Here is a 19794-nt window from a genome sequence, read left to right on the forward strand (position 1 = left end):
AGGTTTACAACAGACCAAGAGATATACCTTTGCATATCTGGGCCAGGACACAATCCTCTTTTACTCACTGTGTTGGCATTAAAGGGGATCTATATTTTTAACAGTGCGAAGCCACTTTATTGTTGGATTCCTAAAACTTTTAGTCACACATTATAAGGGTGGCCTGGACTCGAGGTTGGGAAGTGAAGGATCAAGGTCCAGCCAGCATTGCACTAAGACCTTTGGAATAGAAAGTACGGCTGAGAAGTCAAAGTTGCAAGCAAGCAGAAGAGTCCAGCGCGAAGGGAGCACGGACAGACCCGATCCATCCCAGCTCCCCCGCTTCGTAGCCATCTGTCTGCCTCTCAGCCTCGGTTTCCTTACCAGTGAGAGAGTTCTCTGCAAACAGGAACTGAGCTAACCAATGTAAAAGGCCCTGGCATATGCCCAGGTTTAATCCGTTTCAGTGTCTCTCTCCGTTTAAACCAGCAGGGGAGAGTCAAAGCTTCCACTGCAGGCAGGCGGCTAAGACCCTGCTCGCTGTCCCCGGGCTGAAGGCGGCCGAGCCCGTTACCTGAGCGCGTTGACAGGCGGGTTTCGTAGGCGGATCAGCGCCAGGCAGTTCTGCAGCCGCGTAAACTCAGCCATGTTTCCTCAGTCGCCGAGGTCGCCTCAGCTCATGGCCCCAGGGCGATATCACTTTCACTGGGCGCTGGGCCGGCCCCGCGAGGAGGGGCACCTGCTGGGCCAATGTGAGCTCGGCATCGCCTCCCGCCCCCCGGGCCGCTCCAGGGCGCCGATGCCCATCATCCATCCCAGACCTCCTCCTTCCCCGGACCACAGCCCCGCGCTCTGCAGATCCTTGTCGTCTCCTCTTTGTTGGCTCTTGTCCTGCTCCCTGCACAAAGTAGATCAGGGAGGACTATGGAAAATGAGTGGAATTGCCAGCAAGTCGAGATTTGCAAACCGCTGGCCCAGAGGGGCTGGCTACTCTGGACAAGTCCTAGGTTCCCTAAGTTGGTGGAGCTGTGTCCTCATCACAGTTTTCATCTACACGATCCTTCTTAACAGGGACAGATATCTGGGATCCTCACAATTATGTGATATGACACACACCTGGAACACATAAAATACACAAATCATTCATTTCACCTAAATGGGTACGGTACTAATATCAAATATTTACAGAACCGTCATACAGCGACCTAGTGAAACCTTCAACTTTCCTGTCTGCCCAATCCTTCCATTTCTTTCTTCTTCTGCCATTCCTAAAGATTGTGATTTCCAATACTTCAACCACCAATTGAGCACCTATTATGTGCTAGGCTGTAGGCAGGAGACTAAAGATAAATAAAGCCTCGTTCAGGCTGGGACAAAGTTTTTAAAGATGCAGTTGGCCTCAGGCGGTCTCCACAGTCCATCAGGGGGCTAGAAGGCAGTCTGGAAGTTTCAGAGAAAAAAACAATGGAGCGGTTTTATTCACTAATGTTTCACCAATTTTAGCAAAGATTAAGGATTATTTTCATAGATTTTCTTTTACCTGTTGAAAATAAAACCAGGTTCCTACTCCTAGGAAAGTACCTATTGCCTTGAAGCCCTGAAAACAAGTAGCAGTCAGAACCCATCTAATCCGTCAAGGACAGCCCCTCATTTTTTTTTTTTTTTTTTTTTTTTTTTTGGCTGCGTTGGGTCTTTGTTGCTGCACGTGGGCTTTCTCTAGTTGCGTCAAGTGGGGGCTACTCTTTGTTGCGGTGCACGGGCTTCTCACTGTGGTGGCTTCTCTTGTTGCAGAGCACGGGCTCTAGGCACTTGGGCTTCAGTAGTTGTGGCACATGGGCTCAGTAGTTGTGGTTCGCGGGCTCTAGAGCGCAGGCTCAGTAGTAGAGTGTACGGGCTTAGCTGCTCTGCGGCATGTGGGATCTTCCCAGACCAGGGATCGAACCCGTGTACCCTGAATTGGCAGGCGGATTCTTTTTTTTTTTTTTTTTTTTTTTTGCGGTACGCGGGCCTCTCACTGTTGTGGCCTCTCCCGTTGCAGAGCACAGGCTCCGGACGCACAGGCTCAGCGGCCATGGCCCACGGGCCCAGCCGCTCCGCAGCATGTGGGATCCTCCCGGACCAGGGCACGAACCCCCATCCCCTGCATTGGCAGGCGGACCCTCAACCACCGCGCCACCAGGGAAGCCCGGCAGGCGGATTCTTAACCACTGAGCCACCAGGGAAGTCTCAGCCTCTCACTTTTGATAGCCAGCCAATCACAAACAGCCCAGGGCACACGCCTCTGAGTGCCAACATTCAACATCAACCAGCCTCTTACAAGTGGCATCAATCTCTACTGCCTCTAAAATTCGCCAATCCCTGAATTCAACCTTGCCCAAAAACTATATGTAAGATCAACAGTCTGCTCTGCTTGGAGAGACTATGTATGACCAGCACAGCTTTCCCTTACTGTAGGAAGCAATAGATTCAGTATTGTCTTTTCAGATGTCGGCCTCTAGGGGAACAATTCTGCCGTCCATCCTAACAACTTCGAGTACCTCCACAAAGGCCATGTAGGCAAGGCTTAACAGTTCTGAAATTGCTCCTGGAGGAAGTGGAGATCAGCATGGTGTGGAGCCGTTTTGAGGCATTTTTCTCATCTACATCTTGGAGTCAGCCACGGGTCATTTCTCATCTATCTCCCTAGTTTTATTTGAACACAGAACTTTCTGCCTTGCACCTCCCTCCCCTTAGGTACAGCTGCAAATTTCTGTGTAAGTCTATAAAACTGTTTGGCAGTTTATTTTTTTTTTAATTCTATTTTTTTTTAGTGAAACAAGTAAAAGGTTTATTAGGAGCAAAAAAGTACATGTGAATAGACACACATGGGTGGGCTCAGAGAGAGAGTCGCGCCTTTGTGGTAGTTTAAATCACTTACATGGGGCCTTTCTTCTGGGTTTCCTCTGGCCAATCATCTTGCTTTGCCTGACTCAGAGTCCGTATTTGGTTAACTCAGTGTCCTCCCCGTGTGCGTGCGCACCTCTTAGCCAAGATGGATTCTGGCGCAGAAGCCTATGGGAAGGTTGACGCCACGTATTATGCGGTGGTGCCCCCTCCCTTTTTGGCCCCCAAGGAGTCTTTCTACGCATGGGTAGTCGGGAAGGTCTCCTTGACCTCGAGAATGAGAAATATCTGGTCTCTTTATTGTGAATCTGGGCAGGACTCAGCTCCTCCCTGCCTTGCTTGGCAGTAGTTTAGAGTTGGCTCCTCAGCAAGGCCGGGATTAGGGTGGGCAAAATTGAAGAGGGCACTCACTCTCGGTTTCATGCAATTGCTGACCCTGCCCTGCTCCTCAACAACAGCGATCCCCACAGTTCCTGTAATCTGTCATCCAGCCCCTCCTGTTTGGTGCCATACTGTGGGACTAGGTAGCAGATACCATGCTGATCTTTCTTTTGCTGTCTATGTAAATAATAAACTGTCTAAATCTATTTGGACTCCTTATGGGCCCAATCTATGGCAGTGTAGCAAGCTAATATAGCAGGTGCCACCATGATGTTGTTTACAGACCACTTGACCCCTTGACAGTCTCTTGATCGTTGTGATGAACTATTACATTCTTAAATTGTCTTCTTATTAGTTCCAACAAGTGCTACTTAGCAGGATGCCATCCCTCTTGACTAACACACTTCCACATCATTTGCATGTTACTGCTTTTGCTTCTTAAATATGTCATTTTCATTGCTGTCATGGTGTTGCAATTCACAAATAGATCAGTTGATCAGGACTTCCCTGGTGACACAGTGGTTAAGAATCCGCCTGCCAGTGCAGGGGACACGGGTTTGATCCCTGGTCTGGGAAGATCCCACATGCTGCAGAGCAATTAAGCCTGTGAGCCACAACTACTGAGCCCACGTGCCACAACTACTGAAGCCCAAGTGCCTAGAGCCCATGCTCCGCAACAAGAGAAGCCACCGCAGTGAGAAACCCGTGCACCTCAACAAAGAGTAGTCCCCGCTCAACGCAACTAGAGAAAGCCCACGTGCAGCAATGAAGACCCAATGCAGCCAAAAACAAGAAAAAAAGAAAAAGAAATATATTCAATGGCCATGATTAAAAAGTCTACAAATAACAAATACTGGAGAGGGTGTGGAGAAAAGGGAACGCTCCTACACTGTTGGTGGGAATGCAAGTTGGTGCAGCCACTATGGAGAACAGTATGGAGGTTCCTAAAAAAAACTAAAAATAGAGATGCCATACGATCCAACAATCCCAGTCCTGGGCATATATCCAGACAAAACTATAATTCGAAAATATAGATATACCCCTATGTTCATAGCAGCACTATTTACAATAGCCAAGACATGGAAACAACCTAAATGTCCACTGACAGATAAATGGATAAAGAAGATGTGGTACACATATATAGTGGAATATTACTCAGCCATAAAAAAGAATGAAATAATGCCATTTGTGGCTACATGCATGGACCTAGAGATTATTATACTAAATGAAGTAAGTCAGAAATATAAAGACAAATACCTTATGATATCACTTACATATGGAATCTAAAATATGACACAAATGAACTTATCTATGAAACAGAAACAGAACTCACAGACAGAGAACAGACTTGTGGTTGCCAAGGGGGTGCAGGGGAGGGTTGGATTGGGAGTTTGAGACTAGCAGATGCAAACTGTTATATAAAAAAATGGGTAAACAACAAGGTCCTATTGTATAGCACAGGGAACTATATTCAATATCCAGTAATAAACCATAATAGAAATAAGGTTTACAAAGAAGTATATTCAGTATCTTGTAATAACCTAAAATGGAAAAGAATCTGAAGAAAAAATGTATATATATATAATATAATGAATTACTTAGCTGTACACCTGAAACTAACACAATATTGTAAATCAACTATACCTCAATTAAAATAGTAGTTCATTACAGCTTAAAAGAAAAATATAAGAATGTAAATATAAAACTTTTATGTACTAGAACGTGTAAATATATACTCATGGTAAAACAGAGCTAGCTATCTAAACTTGGCTTTCCCTGCATTGGTGATCTTTTAGCTCTGGAATCAAGGTGTGGTGTTGTAACACTTCATTTGATAGTGACATGAAGCCATCAGAGCAGACTGCTTTGGTAAACCAATCAGGTTTTTCTGGAACGAATGCAAAATATTGCTTTCCAGCTGGAGTGATAAAATCTCTCACATGTTCTCTTTAATGTCCTTTCCCCTCTCACTGTGGGATACAAATGGACACAAGCCTCTCGGGGAGGATAAAGCCACAGAAGCCAGACTTCTCAAATGATTCTGTAAAGGAGAGCTGGCCCACTGACTGGAACCAACATGGACTGTTACTGGCTAAAGAAAGAAATTTGGCTCTGTTTGTTAAAGACTTTAAACCTATTGTAACTAATATAGTGAAGAAAAGGGCAGTGAGTACACACTTCCACAGTGAAGTTGGCTGACACTTGAGGACAAAAGCTGCTCATATTAGTGTCTGAAATGAGAGATGGGATAAAAATCATTTCTTCACTATACAATACCATCAGTAATGATAATTTTTATAAATTCAAGTGGCTTGCTCAAGTTCTGAGCCTTGGAGATACACCCCCACACACACACGCACACACATATTCAGTATCTTAATAAGATAAGCCATCAGGATTTCTAAAGGAGACCCAGCTAGGGCAAAAATGACTCCGTCACATGTTAATCATTTTCACCAGCTGAAATGTCAGAGATCAGCAATGTACTACTGAGCATATTTAAAGATCACACCCATGTGCTGCAACAAAATTTGAGTTGAATGCAGCCAAAAATCGAACTGAGAATTCATTCACTGCTATCTCCCCATGTTTCAGCCTCTCAGCTTTCCAGTGGACTCTGCTTATCACTTTAGGTTTGCAAATAGTTTTTCACTAAATGCCATCTGTCAACTTCTGAACTGAAAATCATGTACGAAAAATGTCCCTTCTCAACAGGATAGCACCTTTTATGACACTCCTGGCATTCTCTGGCATCCAATTTCATTTCATGTTGAAAGTGCAATTAGGCTGTAGTTCACCTTTATGTTTTCTCAGATCTTTCTCCGGATTTCCCACCATATCATTTTACCGAAGAGACCATTTCATCTGCTAATAAGAATCCTTTTCAGATTTTTCTGACAAACTGGCACCATTTAGAAAAAGGCTACATATATATAAACTTGAGAGATGCTCTAGCTTATTTAGTCTAATATTCTCTCAAATATAGGAATGCCTCAACAACATTCCTAGCACAAGATTACCCACCTCTCTTGAATGCTCTCAATGATGGGGAGCTCAGTACTCTGCATGGTAGACATTTTTGCTTGCTAAAAATTTGCACTATTCCTTAGGACTTTCTACTCCCTGATTCTACTTTTGTTCTCAAAAGTAATTACTCCATGATTCTACTTTTGCTATACACTGCCTTCCTTTAATTAGAACAGTCTTTCATCAGATATTTAAATATGCTAACAAGTCTGTCCCAGCCTGCTCTTCTTAGGCTCTTCCTCAGGTACCACCATTTCTCATAAGAGAAGCAATCTCTAGTTTCTCACTACGTGGGTTGTTCTGGACACTCTTCATGTTTGTCAATGGCAATGATTCTCTGTATTCTGCACCTGTCATCAATCAGGTGATATTCATGTTCCCTTAACTCATGTTTGTTCTTTTTTCTGATCCATAAAAACTCTTTTTCCTTTTAAATTTCAAGTGATGTACTCTTTTCTTTAAAGGATAATGAACTTTTTATTGAGATAGAACTCACATACTACACAACTCACCCTTTGAAAGTGTACGATACAATGATTTTTAGTATATTCACAAAATTGTACATCATCATCACTCTCAAATTCCAGAACATTTTAAGACCACAAAAAGAAACCCTGTATCCATTAAGTAGCCACTTACCATTCCCCTTTCTCCTTATCCCCAGCAAACACAGATCTACTCTAATAAAGACACTAATCTGTCTCTATGGGCTTACATATTCTGGACATTTCATATAAATGGACCCACACAATATGTGGCCTTTTGTGTCTGGTTTCCTTCAGTTAGCATAATGTTTTGTTTTTAAGATCCATCCATGTTGTAGCATATAGCAATACTTCGTTCCTTTTTATGGCTGAATATCCACATTTTGTTTGTCCATTTATCAGCTGGTAGATATTTGGGTTATTTCTACTGTTTTGGCTACTATGAATAATGCTGCTATGAACATTTCATGTACATGTTTTTATGTAAACTGTGTGTTTAATTCTCTGGGGTATACACCTAGAAGTAGAATTGCTTGGTCGTATGGTAATTCTATGTTTAACTTTTTGAGAAACTGCCAAACTGTTTGGCACCATTTAGCATACAATACATACAGCAATGTCTGAGGTTTCCAATTTCTCCAAATCCTTAGCAATACTTGTCCATTTTAAAAATTATTAGGCTAGTTGTTTTTTTTTTTCAATTTTTACTTTTTTATTATTTATTTTTGGCTGCATTGGGACTTCATTGCTGTGCGCTGGTTTTCTCTAGTTGTAGTGAGTGGGGTCTACTCTTTGATGTGGTGCACGGGCTTCTCATTGTGGTGGCTTCTCTTGTCGTGGAGCATGGGTTCTAGGCACGTGGGCTTCAGTAGTTGTGGCATGTAGGCTCAGTAGTTGTGGCTCGCGGGCTCTAAAGTGCAGGCTCAGTAGCTGTGGCGCACAGGCTTAGTTGCTTTGTGGCAAGTGGGATCTTCCTGGACGAAGGATCGAACCCGTGTCCCCTGCATTGGCAGGCAGATTCTTAACCACTGCACCACCAGAGAAGTCCCCTCCACTCTTTCTTTCATTCATTCAACAAACATTTTAGAACTGTCCTCTCCCAGAGTCTTGGGATACTCAATCTTTACCAGTATAGATGGTTATTCAGATAGGTGGTATAATAATGTCTTTGGTTAGAGAAACTAACAAGAAAGAAAGAAAGGGAGAAAGGAAGAGTGAGAGAAGAGAGGAGAGGGGAGGGGGGAAAGCAAAGCAAAGCAAAAAAGCCATCTAGTGGTCACAGTGGGAGATAGCATGTGTCTTTTTTTCTACTAGACTGACTAACACAAGGTTTACTGGAGGTAGGACCTTGAAGAGGAAATCGAGGCTAAGAGGGGAAGCGATTTGTTTAAGGTCACATGGCTAGTTAATAGCAGAGCTAGGCGTAGAACCCAAACAAACTGACTCTAAGACCTGTGTAAACTGTGATTGACTCTTAAAAATGTGGTTTGGGAGTTCCCTGGCAGTCTAGCCATTAAGATTCGGCACTTACACTGCTGTGGCCTGGGTTCAATCTTGGGGAACTGAGATCCCACAAGCCGCGTGGCATGGCCAAAAAAAAAGAAAAAAGAAATATATATATATATATATGGTTCAAATGATTTAAAATTTGATTAAAACATTTTATACTGATTTTTATCAAGTTATGGTATGTTGGTAGCAAAGGGGGAAAAGAACATTGGTTGAATGAAGGCACTAGATGGACCTATGATAACATTAACATGGAATTATTTTTTCATTAAAAGGTCTGTCTCCCTCACCATATAGAAAGCTCCTCAAAGGCAGGGGATTATTTTATTCATCTTTGTATCCCTAATGCCTGGTCTGGTGTCTCCTGAACGAATGAATAAATGAATAAAATTAGGAGGCTTAGACTTTAGAACTTACTGCCATTGTCTAATTTTGTGACTTTCAGTAAATTATTTAGTTCCAATGGACCACAGATTCATTAAAAGTATCATTGAGGGCTTCCCTGGTGGCACAGTGGTTGAGAGTCCGCCTGCCGATGCAGGGGACACAGGTTCGTGCCCCGGTCCGGGGAGATCCCACATGCCGCGGAGCGGCTAGGCCCGTGAGCCATGGCCGCTGGGCCTGTGCGTCCGGAGCCTGTGCTCCGCAACGGGAGAGGCCACAACAGTGAGAGGCCCGCGTACCGCAAAAAATAAAAAAAAAAAGTATCATTTACCTTTTTTAATGATAGAGTTGGAAGAAACCTTAAATTTCATCTATTCCAACTATATTATTCTATGGGTCTATGGGATTACCTGGTCATTTGGAACACAGACTCATAAGCAACATTTCAATAATAATACCTATGTTAGCTTTGTCATAGTCCTAAAACAGAGTTTGAATATTTAAGAGAAATCGTGTCGAAAAGAGAAGTCTAAATAAAGTTGTGCCATGTTATTGGCAGTGTATTCACAGTATTTATGTTTACCCTCAGGAACTGCTTGAATCCGTTACTTATGCCTGTCCAGCCAGTTAAAACTGAAGGTAGAGCTCACAGGAATTGATACTTAACCCCTCATTTCTGGGTAAATATAAGAAGTTTGCCAGGGGAGAAGGGGCTATGGTGTTTGAAATGAACCCAGCAGTGGCAAGACCAGAACATTCACACGATCATCAGAATCCTGTGGCAACTGCTGGGTTCCACTGCTCTTGTCTCTCTTGGACTGGGATTTTCCTAGTCCTTTTCACTTGAGAGTGAAGGTTTTGCAAGTGAATCTGCTTTTACCTTATTAACACCTTGAGGCATATTTTGGAAATGGAGGAAGGTAGTGAGTATTTTTAGACTCTACTTCTGGTCCTAGCCCTGCCATTAATTGTGACTTTTGGTCAGTTGCTTCTCTGGATCCAATTTTCCTTACTTGTAACATCAAGAGGTTGACTAAATAATTACCTCTAAAGTTCTTTCCAGTTCTAACATTCTGTGAATTTTTTTTTTGTTCTAAAGATAAATCCTCAGCTCAGCTGGTCCCATCTATATTTTCCTGGGTTGACTCTCTTCCTCCCATAATAACTTACTATGCATCTCCACATTTTTGAGGGCAGGGCTTGGGTTTTACTCATCTTTCCCTCAGTACCTAGCACAATAACCAAGCAGGTGATTTCAAGGAGCGTCAAAACGGATTCTTATACAAAATTCCATCTTTGTCTGGAGGAGCTCACAGTTCAGAAGTACCAAGCATCATTAATTAATCACTTAATTAAAAGCTGAGGATAAGAGGAAAATCGGTTCCAAGCTCCTTTACCATCTGCATGTTCCAACAGGAAACCAGAGAGCGTTTGTAATAAACACTCATTGAATGCTTTCACTATGCCAGCGCTTTCCATGTATTATCTCAAGTAATACACACACCAACCTTATATTCTAGGTACTAATATTGTCTGTTTCACGCTTGAGGAAACGGACACCGAGAGGTTAAGTAACTTGCCTAGGTAATACCGTTACAAGTGAGAGGCAGCATCACTTGAGCAACATTTAGAAAACCTTGTGATTCTCCGAGCGGCCTGACGAGTCCAGAGAACAGTGATGAGTTCAAAGTACAGAAGGAGCAGAGGGAAGTGATCATCTAAGGAAAGGCTGCAGAAGTTGGCAAAGAAGTTTGAAAAACAAAAAAAATGCTCTCCTCCAGGCTGTTCTACATAGCCGGAGTTTAGGAAAGCAAGCAGAAAAAACCGCGTAAACAAGGATGGGAGAGCGCCTGGAACGCAGGGGAACCGAGGAACAGGCCGGAAGTGGCGTCAACTAGCGGCGTCAAGTGCTTAGCGGGACTGCGGGGCCGGGAGGAGTTCGGGCCGGACGCGACACCCGGAAGTTACGCCCTGGAGGCGGTACCTGGTTGTGGAGGGCGTCGCGATGGGCGGGGCGGGGCGTCAGTGGTCATCCTGGAACCACGGATCCCAGGCAGGTAACCTGCGGGCCGAACCTGGACCGGGGCAAGGGTGAAAGTTGGGGTTGGGGGCTCAGATTGTTAGAAGCTCCAAGCTCGGGCGGGGAAACGTGGATCTCGCATGAGGTGGGGTCTGAAGGAAAGGCTTCCTGGCGTGGGACTCCCTGGAGAGACAGGGATACGAGGAACTTTGGGAACGGGGTCGTGAGGGCCGAGGTCGTTGAGGAAATACAGGCTGAGTCTTCTAGGAATCGGTCATGGCTGGGGGTCACAGGCTCATGAGTGTTGGCGCTCGGGGGTGAAGAGATGGAACCTGGGCACTGAGATGAGCTGACCTAGAGTTCATTTCCCTCCTACTCCGTCCCCCGTCCTGTTCTGCTAGTAGGGGACAGCGACATCGTCTTTTCATCTCTTAATCCAGGGCAGTGCTTTGCCATTATTAGGCATCTTTAGATGCTGTCAAATGAATGAATTAATGAACGCACGAACCCAATTCTGGATCAGCTGGGGGAACTTCTGAACTTCAGTGCTCCTACTTGTGAATGTAGAAGTGATGCCAGCTTAGTTTGCTAATCAGTGGTTTTGAGGATGTCAGTGCAGTAGAGATTCGGGATATTGTTGTTATTGTTTTGTAGTTACTGAAATTTAGAAATGTGTCTTAATATTTTTCTCTGGGGTGGGTAGAGAGGAAAGGCGATCAATTTGGCTTTTTTCAGGTTCCTTTACTTTTCTGGGAATAACTTCCAGGTGAATGATACCAGACAGAAGTTGGCCATCAAATGATAAGCTGCAGTTGTAGCACTGAGCTTCTAATTAGTGTTCTAAGTGCTTTCTTTTCAGTAATATGAACTTGCTTTGTTTTTCGTAATGTTTTCTTCCTTAAATTGAGATATTTTTACATTTGAGATATAAGTGAGAAGTATTTCATAACAAAGATGAAAATAGTAATCTATAAAAATCCAGTCAGAGGTTTCACCTGGTGGGTACACAAAAGGTTAACTCCTTCCAAACAGTTGTAGGAGGCTTCCAAAAGAATGAATCCCTGAAGGTTAAATTGTTTCCTTTGTAAATTATTTGTTTAGGTGTCTTGAATGGAATAAATAGTAGGCATAGACCTAAACAACAAGTAGTGTAACCAGATTCTTTTTGGTTGTCAAATGGGAAAAAAGTGCATGTGACACATCAGGCTTGTAGTAAGATCTGGGCATGAATCACTATCTAGATACAGTGATTGATCTAGATCTAGGGAGGTGATTATGTGTATGGGTTTCATGCTATCAAATGAGGTAGTAGTTCCTAAGTGGTTCTAGAATGTTATTATTAGATTGGATATAACGGAGTAGGAAAACCTGAATTTAAGGCTTTTTGTTTGTTTGCTTTACAAAGAAGAAACTAGTAAGCATTTTTAGATTTAACAATCTAAGCTGTTCTTAAAAATAGGTTGGAAAAAACTAAAAGTAGGCATGTGAATACCTTATTGAAGACATCTAATTTTTTAAAGTTTGCCTGCCTTTAAACCTTGTTTCCCAATTTCTGGAAACTGTTGGTATCCAAATCATCCCCACCTTTGTGTGCTCTTACTATGGTGCCACTTTTAGGATACATAAAAATTTGGTACCTCTAGATTTGTATTAATGTCATAAAGTCTAATTTTGCTACCTCAATGTGCTGTTCGATGTCATGTCCACTGATTTTGCACATCTAAATGCCTATATTCATAATAATTATTATAACTTATTCATCATAAATTGGTATCCAAGTGGTAATTTGGGTATGTGCATTGACATTCTTGAGGTATTCAGTTTTGCAGAACTCAGAGATCTGTGGACGCTAACATGGACTTCATTTAAAGAAACCCACGGACCATTAATGGACAAAAACATGAATCAGATTGTATTTTGGCATTCAAATCCTAGCACTTTGGGAAAGGTAAGTTTTTAACTGTTATATGTTAGGTGAGAAATAGCCCTGGATTGGTCTAGAAAATTGTGGGATTGTGATTGAAAATATAGGCTGAACCTCTTTAAATTATGTTTTAATCTGGACCTTCCAAAGAGGTTTGAGCTTTGTTCAGTATATATGAGGCGATTGTTACTATTTCTCTGTAAAATTGATCAGAAATTAAAGAGATTGACAAGATATGTTATTCCTGGAAGATTATTGCTCTGTTTTCTTTGGGGGGTGGGGGGGAGATCTCCTTTCAACATTTTAGAGCCTGGTGGAGTATATCAACCCTGTAGGTATGGGACCTCAAGCAGTCGTTAGGTCATCTCACATCCAGGTTTGGCTCTGTAATAGTATTTGTCCCAAATCTAGCCAATTTTATTTTATGCCTTAGGTTAAAGCAAGAAAAGAGGCCCCTAAATGTCTTTTTTTTTTTTAAATCCTACCTTATTTGTGCTATTTTCTTTTTTTATTTTTTTCTTCTTTGTTCTTTTAAAAAATATCTTAGATGATTCACTCTCCAGGCCTTTTATCTTTCTGTCCCAGGGGTAAAAGTTCTCTCTTTCTTCTATTTTATCTTTCCTAGTTGAGGAGTTTTTAATTTTCAAAACTTTTAACTTCTAACTTTGCAATAGTATTAGGCACCTTTTTTTTTTTTTTTTTTTTTTTTTTGCGGCACGCGGGCCTCTCACCGCTGTGGCCTCTCCCGCCGCGGAGCACAGGCTCCGGACGCGCAGGCCCAGCGGCCATGGCTCACGGGCCCAGCCGCTCCGCGGCACGTGGGATCCTCCTGGACCGGGGCACGAACCCGCGTCCCCTGCATCGGCAGGCGGACTCCCAACCACTGCGCCACCAGGGAAGCCCTTAGGCACCTTTTAATCACTAATTATTAAACTTATAGTTTTTCCTGGTGTCCTCTGTAGATAAACTGGCTTCTTGTTTAGAATTTGTTCACTTCTAAAAATAGACTGTGCTTCTAGGAATTCATCTTTCAGATATATTTGCACTTGCACACAAAAATTTGTATTTAAAGATATTCATCACCATATTATTTGAAATAAAAAAAAAAACAACAACAACTAGAAATAACCTAAACATCCCTCAACAGACATCTGGTTAAATAAATGCCTTCATATAATGTAGTATTTGCTGCTGTTAGAATGAAGTAGATCTGTAGGTGGAGATATGGAAAAATCTCTAAGATACATTGTTAACTGAGAAAAACAATGCAGAATGGTATGTATAGTATGTTTTCATTTGTGTTTTTAAAAGCATATATTTCTGTATATACTTGTAAAATTTCTTCCAATCTATATATATAAAGAACTACTGACATAGATACCCCCAGGGAATGAAACTAGAAATCTAGAGTAGGAAGAAGACTCATATTTTTTCTGTATTCTCCTTCTGATGGATTGATTTTTTTTTTTTTACTATGGACATGTTTTTATTTTTATAATACTAAGAAACAAACAGCAAGGCTTTAGGCTAATTATGGGAGCCCACTATTATTCCTTATGACTTTTGTCCTTATGATTATTTGCACTGTTCAGAGGGAGTAGGGTTGCACAAGTGAGCTAAGTTTATTTCAGAGCTGCATGAAAGGTTTGGTGATATTTTAATAGGTTTTTAACCTTGACATTAGATTATTATTCATAGTAAGAATTTGTGAATAAATTAGGTGCTTAGTGTTGCCGAATTCAGTGCTCATACACAATTCATACTGTGTGGCTGACCTTCCCAGGTGATATGGATGTTGTTACCTTTGTTTGCAAGCTATGTTTGTGTTGCATTGGCATGGTTCTTCTGAGCCTCTCCTTATTACCGAATGGGATGGACTTTATTTGATATGAATTACTCTTCAGTGATTCTACTCTTTAAACACATCTTATCGTTATTATTTCACTTTGTTCTTGATGTCTGGAACTGGCCTAAGACATTTCAAAGAATGGCTTGTTCTCTCTGTTATGAAATCAGGAAGCCAAAAAGATCATTTAGATATATTTGGATAATCTCATTCTGTATTGAGAATATTACTTTGAATTGGCTGATTATCTGCCTTGGAACTCAGCAAAAATTTATGGTGACTTTTTACTTCTCTAGCCGTCTTTGTGTCTCCACACTTTCATTGGGGGAAATTTGGAATAACAGTAGTAGGTCAGTAAAATGAGTTATACAAGAAATTTAAAGATATAATAATCTACATTTTGTTAGTGGAGGGATTTTATTTGAAACTTGCTTGAGAATAGGCTATGTAAGATACATACCTATATGATACTACTGTCATATAAAATACATGATGTGTATCTTGTTAAAAGCAAAATGAAGGTCACTAATCTAGGGGCTGAGTCATGATTAATGGAATAGAACAGGTTATGGTATGCCAGGTGTTTTATACCACACTTTGGCAGACTGTTTTGCATATAATCATTTCTATTAAATGATGTTTTGCTTCTTGAGATCTGTGGGACTAATCACTACTGGCCACCAGGGGGAAACCAGTGGGCAGGATGCCTAGAATGGGACTTCTTATCCTTGCTAAGAGAATGGATAGCAATGAATTGAATCCAAGGGTAGACTGTGTTTTCCTAAGTCAAGATGAATATGGTAAAGGTGACTTATAGATGAATGTAAGTTATATGTAGAGAACATAGAATTGGGAAGATACCTGTGTGTTTGTGTATGTACAAAGACGTATAATACAGTATATATTAAAATGTGTATATATATTATTTCACATATTTTTTATACATATATTTTTTTTTCACATACATTTTATGTGAAAACTACAAATTCTGCAGAGGAAGATATCCAGCTAATGCAAGAGAAAAAAAAAATCAGAAGTTTAAGGCCTCAGAGCTAGGCCTGTTATGGGGTAATTCATAATAGTTAGAACAGCTTGAAAAATTTTGGAAGTTTTAAGATCATTCACAGGGTCCAAGTGATGTGAAGGTAGACAAAAGCCTGAGAATGAGAAAGTTAAAATCTAGTAACATGCAAGGTATGGTTAAGGGTATTTTTTATGATTCTGTTTTGTGGCATTGTTTTGGGTGGGGGGAAAAGAAGGAAGAACTGAAAAGGTTATTGCTGTTCAGTTGGAATTGAGCTAGGTCCCTAAGCTTTTCTTAGCATTCCAATTGTGTATGACCAAGATGGATTAACTAGACCCATTACCTACAAAACAATCAGTTTTTGTATATTAATTATTAGAGAAACCTTGAAGAACAAGAGAATTGTTTTTAATCAATTTTGTAATTATATAAAAGGACAACTGTGATGTTCTAGGTTGAGGGCACTGGGACTACTTTGTTCAGAAAATAGAAGACTTTGGAAGAGTTGGAGAAACTCCATAGGAAGTATACTTGTTCTCTGGTATTTGAGGCCAAAATTAGTTCTAAATGAGAGAAGGTATAGATAGAACTAGTCAACAGTGGAGCAGATTGTGTGAGGCAGTGAACTCCAAGTCATTAGGGTCACTTAAGCAGAATTTGAGCATTGGGAATGTTGTAGAGGGTATTTCTCATTGTATGGGAGATTGTACCAGATTATTATTAAGGTATCTTTTAAATCTGAAAAAAAAATTATAGTGCAATAAAGTGGTTTATTATAGTATGTGTATACATTCTGTTATCCCTGTATTTAAATACTGAGAGCTAACTTATCTACCGATCATTCACTCACCAACTTCAGATTACTCATAAATAAAACTACCTGAGCTCCCAAATTATAAGACACAAAATCTATATGCCTTTCTCAGGTCCTTACTCGGTTTATTTACATTTAGACACAGTTCTAACATGCTTAATTAACTGGTATCTAACTCCACAGTGTACTAGAAGCAACAAATTCTGAGTGGGCTAAGTGCTCCTATTAGAGGCAGGCACATTGACAAGTACGGACAAGAAGGAAGTCAGAAAGCCGACCAACTAATTTTAAAATTGTAGCACCTGGAGCTCTTTTGATTAGATGAGAACACCTCTGTGGTCATGGATATTCAAAATGATAACCCTGACTGAACTTAAATAATTTATGTTCAGTATTTTCTATTTAAGAATACCTAAATTTTAGAAAGATTTCTTCCGTGTGTTTAATAACAAAAGACATTATTTTGGCATTTGGAGAGGGTACATGCATTGTACAGTGGAAAGAGCAAGGACTCTAGAACAGTAAACACAGATTTGAATCTGGGCTCCAATATCTACTAGCTGTTCTATTAATTAAGTTTATTATTCATACTAAGCCTCAATCTCTTTATCTATAAAATAGGAATTTACTGAAGAGTATGTAAAAGATTTGCCTATATTAGGTGTTAATTAAATAATAGCTATTATTATTTCATTATTACCATAAAGCCTACTCTACCTTGAATTTTTTTCTCTTCAAATAGAGCAAAAACAAACTTATCTAATAAGTTTATTGTATATATTAATGCAAATAATGGTGATGACATGCTTAAAAAACCTTTTTAAAAAATTGTATAAGTAATCCATGTCCACTTTACAAAAAATAGGATATAGAAAAAATATATGTGTATATCCCCCCAAAAGGAGTAAAGTCATCTATAATCCTCTACCACTATTAATATTTAAGTGGCATGCTTTATTTTTAAACTGCTTTGATATTCCTATAGGATGTCACTCCTGAGTAGTGACATCTGAAACTGGTTCTACATTACTACTGTTGGGAAACTTAAATTAATCACTACACTTTCTAATCAGAATATGCAGTGAACGATTGTGACATAGCACAATGCTGATTTAAAGAAAGCCCTAGTTCTGGAAAATTTTGTGTAATGAAACCAGTTTTGTAGAATAGTGGGTGTAGTTTGGTGCTGTGGAGCTGGAGGGCCTGAGTTTGAATCCTGACTCCACTCTTTACTAGCGAGGTAAACTACCTGAAATTGTTTAACTTCTCTGTACCTTGGTTTCTTCATGTGTAAATTGGGGATAATAGTAATATCTAATTCATGGGATTGTTTTGAGGATGAATGAATTAATCTACCTAAAGTGCTTAGAATAGTGCCTGGCACAAAATATAGACTCAGTAAATATAAATTGCTATTATTATTATTTATTTTTAAAAGCTTAATTTTTTCTTGGAAAAAAAGCAGGTTTATGGGAGCAGGTAAACTAAAAGAAACAAGTTAGAATGAGCACAAATAGTCAGTGAGATGTACTGTATATTTTTCATTTGAGCTTGCAAAGTGGTCTGAATTTTTCCATTCTAAGGCTTTGTTAATTTTTCTCCCTGTTTAAATATTTTCAAACCATGATATTCCTAATTTAGCTTCTTTCTCTACTCCACAAAATCAACTTCATTTTATGCTGTCTCATCCAACAAATAATTTGGCCATGCTTTCAAAAATCAAAAGCCCTTTAAGACAATAAAATATCATGAATAGCAGTGAAAGAGATTCAGGAAATTATCATTAGATCATTTTATCTGACTACAGCCCATGGTGGTTCTGTAAGAACTTTAAACTCAGTTGCAATTTGAAGTGAAGAATGTTAATCAAAGTGGTAAACCAATGAACATATTTAGCCATTCTGTACACTATGTCTTTTTAAAATCTTTCTTTCCTTTTCTTATTTCTTTTTGTTTTGTTCTTTCAGCATCGTATCTAGTGATCTGATTAATTACTGATCAAAGAGTTATAGCTTTTCAAAACCCTTAAAAACTTTTATTAGACTTGCTAGTAGAATTTTTTTGTGTTTTGTTTTAAAGCATCCAGTACAACTTTTTGAAGACCCTCTGGCCTACCATGATTATGCATTCAAGATTTGAGTTTGAATAACTTCATCAAGACTTAGATCCTCTTCAAAAGCCTCAAGTCTCATCTGTATTAAGCTCTCCTTTGAACCCTCTCACAAAAATAAAAGCTTAAAGGGACTAAAATCCATTAATACATTCCATTTTATATCCTTTTCTCTGATTTCAATTTCCTTGGCCTTTAGGGTCTTTCATATTGCTTATGTCCCTTTAGACTACAGCCAAGAAATCAGTGCTTTCCAAAAGAATGTATGTCCTGTGGCCATAAGTTTTCATTGGTAGAGAAGGGTAAACTTGGCATGATAAGTTTAGAATCAGGTCTTTTGTTGTATCTTATAAAAACTTCAGTCAACACTAAGAAAATGAGGATGAAGTGGTAAAAATATTTAAGGTCAGATTATGCTCTCAGAGGCTACATGGTTTAGGGAAAAGAACCCTCAACCTAAAAGTTAATGGTTCTTATTCTCTCAGCTCTTGGACCTAGGAAGGTAGGTGATTTAAGTAGAATGAAAACAGGTACCTGTCCAGGCTGGATACATGGTAACAAGGCTATGTTAATTTTTGTTTTCTTTGAGTACATAGAATACTCCAGTGGGCTAATTCTAAGAGGGAGGAAGACTATAAATTTCCCTAAAATTATAAGCTAGCATTGATAATGCTATAGAGCAGTTATGTGTTATAACATACACCTGGTTTGCAAAATTTGTTTACTAAGTTGCGACCAGCATTTTTTTTTTTAATGAAAGTACATAGAACAGAAAATTTTACAATTCATCCCAAATGGTAAGAGTAAATATTGTTTTAGTCATATATATATACACACACATAGGTATACATATATATAAATGTATGTGTCTGTATTTGTGTACTTGGTCATTAAATAAAACACATTTTTCCCTTTGAGTTGCAGTCGCTGATCTAGGAGTATCATTTCAGTATTAATCCCTTTCCATGCATTTGGATTCTAAGGAGACTCAATGTTTCTTTTCACTTCATACAGCTACTTGTGACAAAGGAATGAACAGTTAATATCAGTTTGACTTTGGTCTAATTAATGAACTATTCTTTAGTTCATAGCACAGAGAAAACCTATAGGCCCTAAGGGTATTTTATTTAATATTCTAATACCATCTACTCTCACACCCAGACCGTTATAACATTTAAGGTTGGTTTAACCTCATACTAGTTGAAAGATGGTATTAAATGTTTTCCCTTTAAATTTTTTTTATTTTACTTTTATATTTCTGGACTAATAAAAACAAAAAACTCCCGCTTAGTTTAGCATTGTTTGAGGACTCAGTGGAGATAGGTTCCAGAGAATATAGTTAGCATAACTGGGAGTTTGATGGTCGCTAGAAGAGAAAATGCCAATTTATCTTTCTCTGAGTACCTAA

At 39.8% G+C, this 19794-nt stretch overlaps 2 protein-coding genes across 4 annotated transcripts in view; one reads left to right on the forward strand and one right to left on the reverse strand.

Moving 5' to 3' along the window:
* The window catches only part of EHHADH (enoyl-CoA hydratase and 3-hydroxyacyl CoA dehydrogenase), a 51833-nt gene extending 50778 nt beyond the window's left edge, over nt 1-1055 (reverse strand). Inside the window, exon 1 of one of the 3 annotated variants that reach the window (XM_067738320.1) lies at nt 554-1055. Coding sequence is in view for 2 of the 3 variants with exons in the window: in XM_067738318.1 (XP_067594419.1) it covers nt 554-627 (74 nt within the window). In the remaining variant the exon portion in view is untranslated. The remainder of the gene's footprint in view (nt 1-553) is intronic. The other 2 variants (XM_067738318.1, XM_067738319.1) reach the window with 2 other exon arrangements.
* LOC137224275 (uncharacterized) lies at nt 626-18534 on the forward strand. Its single transcript, XM_067737148.1, has 4 exons — nt 626-995; nt 10486-10705; nt 12490-12616; nt 18356-18534. Exons 1-4 carry the CDS (start codon nt 626-628, stop codon nt 18413-18415), a joined length of 777 nt encoding a protein of 258 aa, XP_067593249.1. The 3' UTR covers nt 18416-18534.
* The last annotated feature ends 1260 nt before the right edge of the window (nt 18535-19794 follow it).

The sequence above is a fragment of the Pseudorca crassidens genome, chromosome 5 (genome assembly GCF_039906515.1).
Source record: "Pseudorca crassidens isolate mPseCra1 chromosome 5, mPseCra1.hap1, whole genome shotgun sequence".
NCBI classification, from domain to species: Eukaryota; Metazoa; Chordata; class Mammalia; order Artiodactyla; family Delphinidae; genus Pseudorca; species Pseudorca crassidens.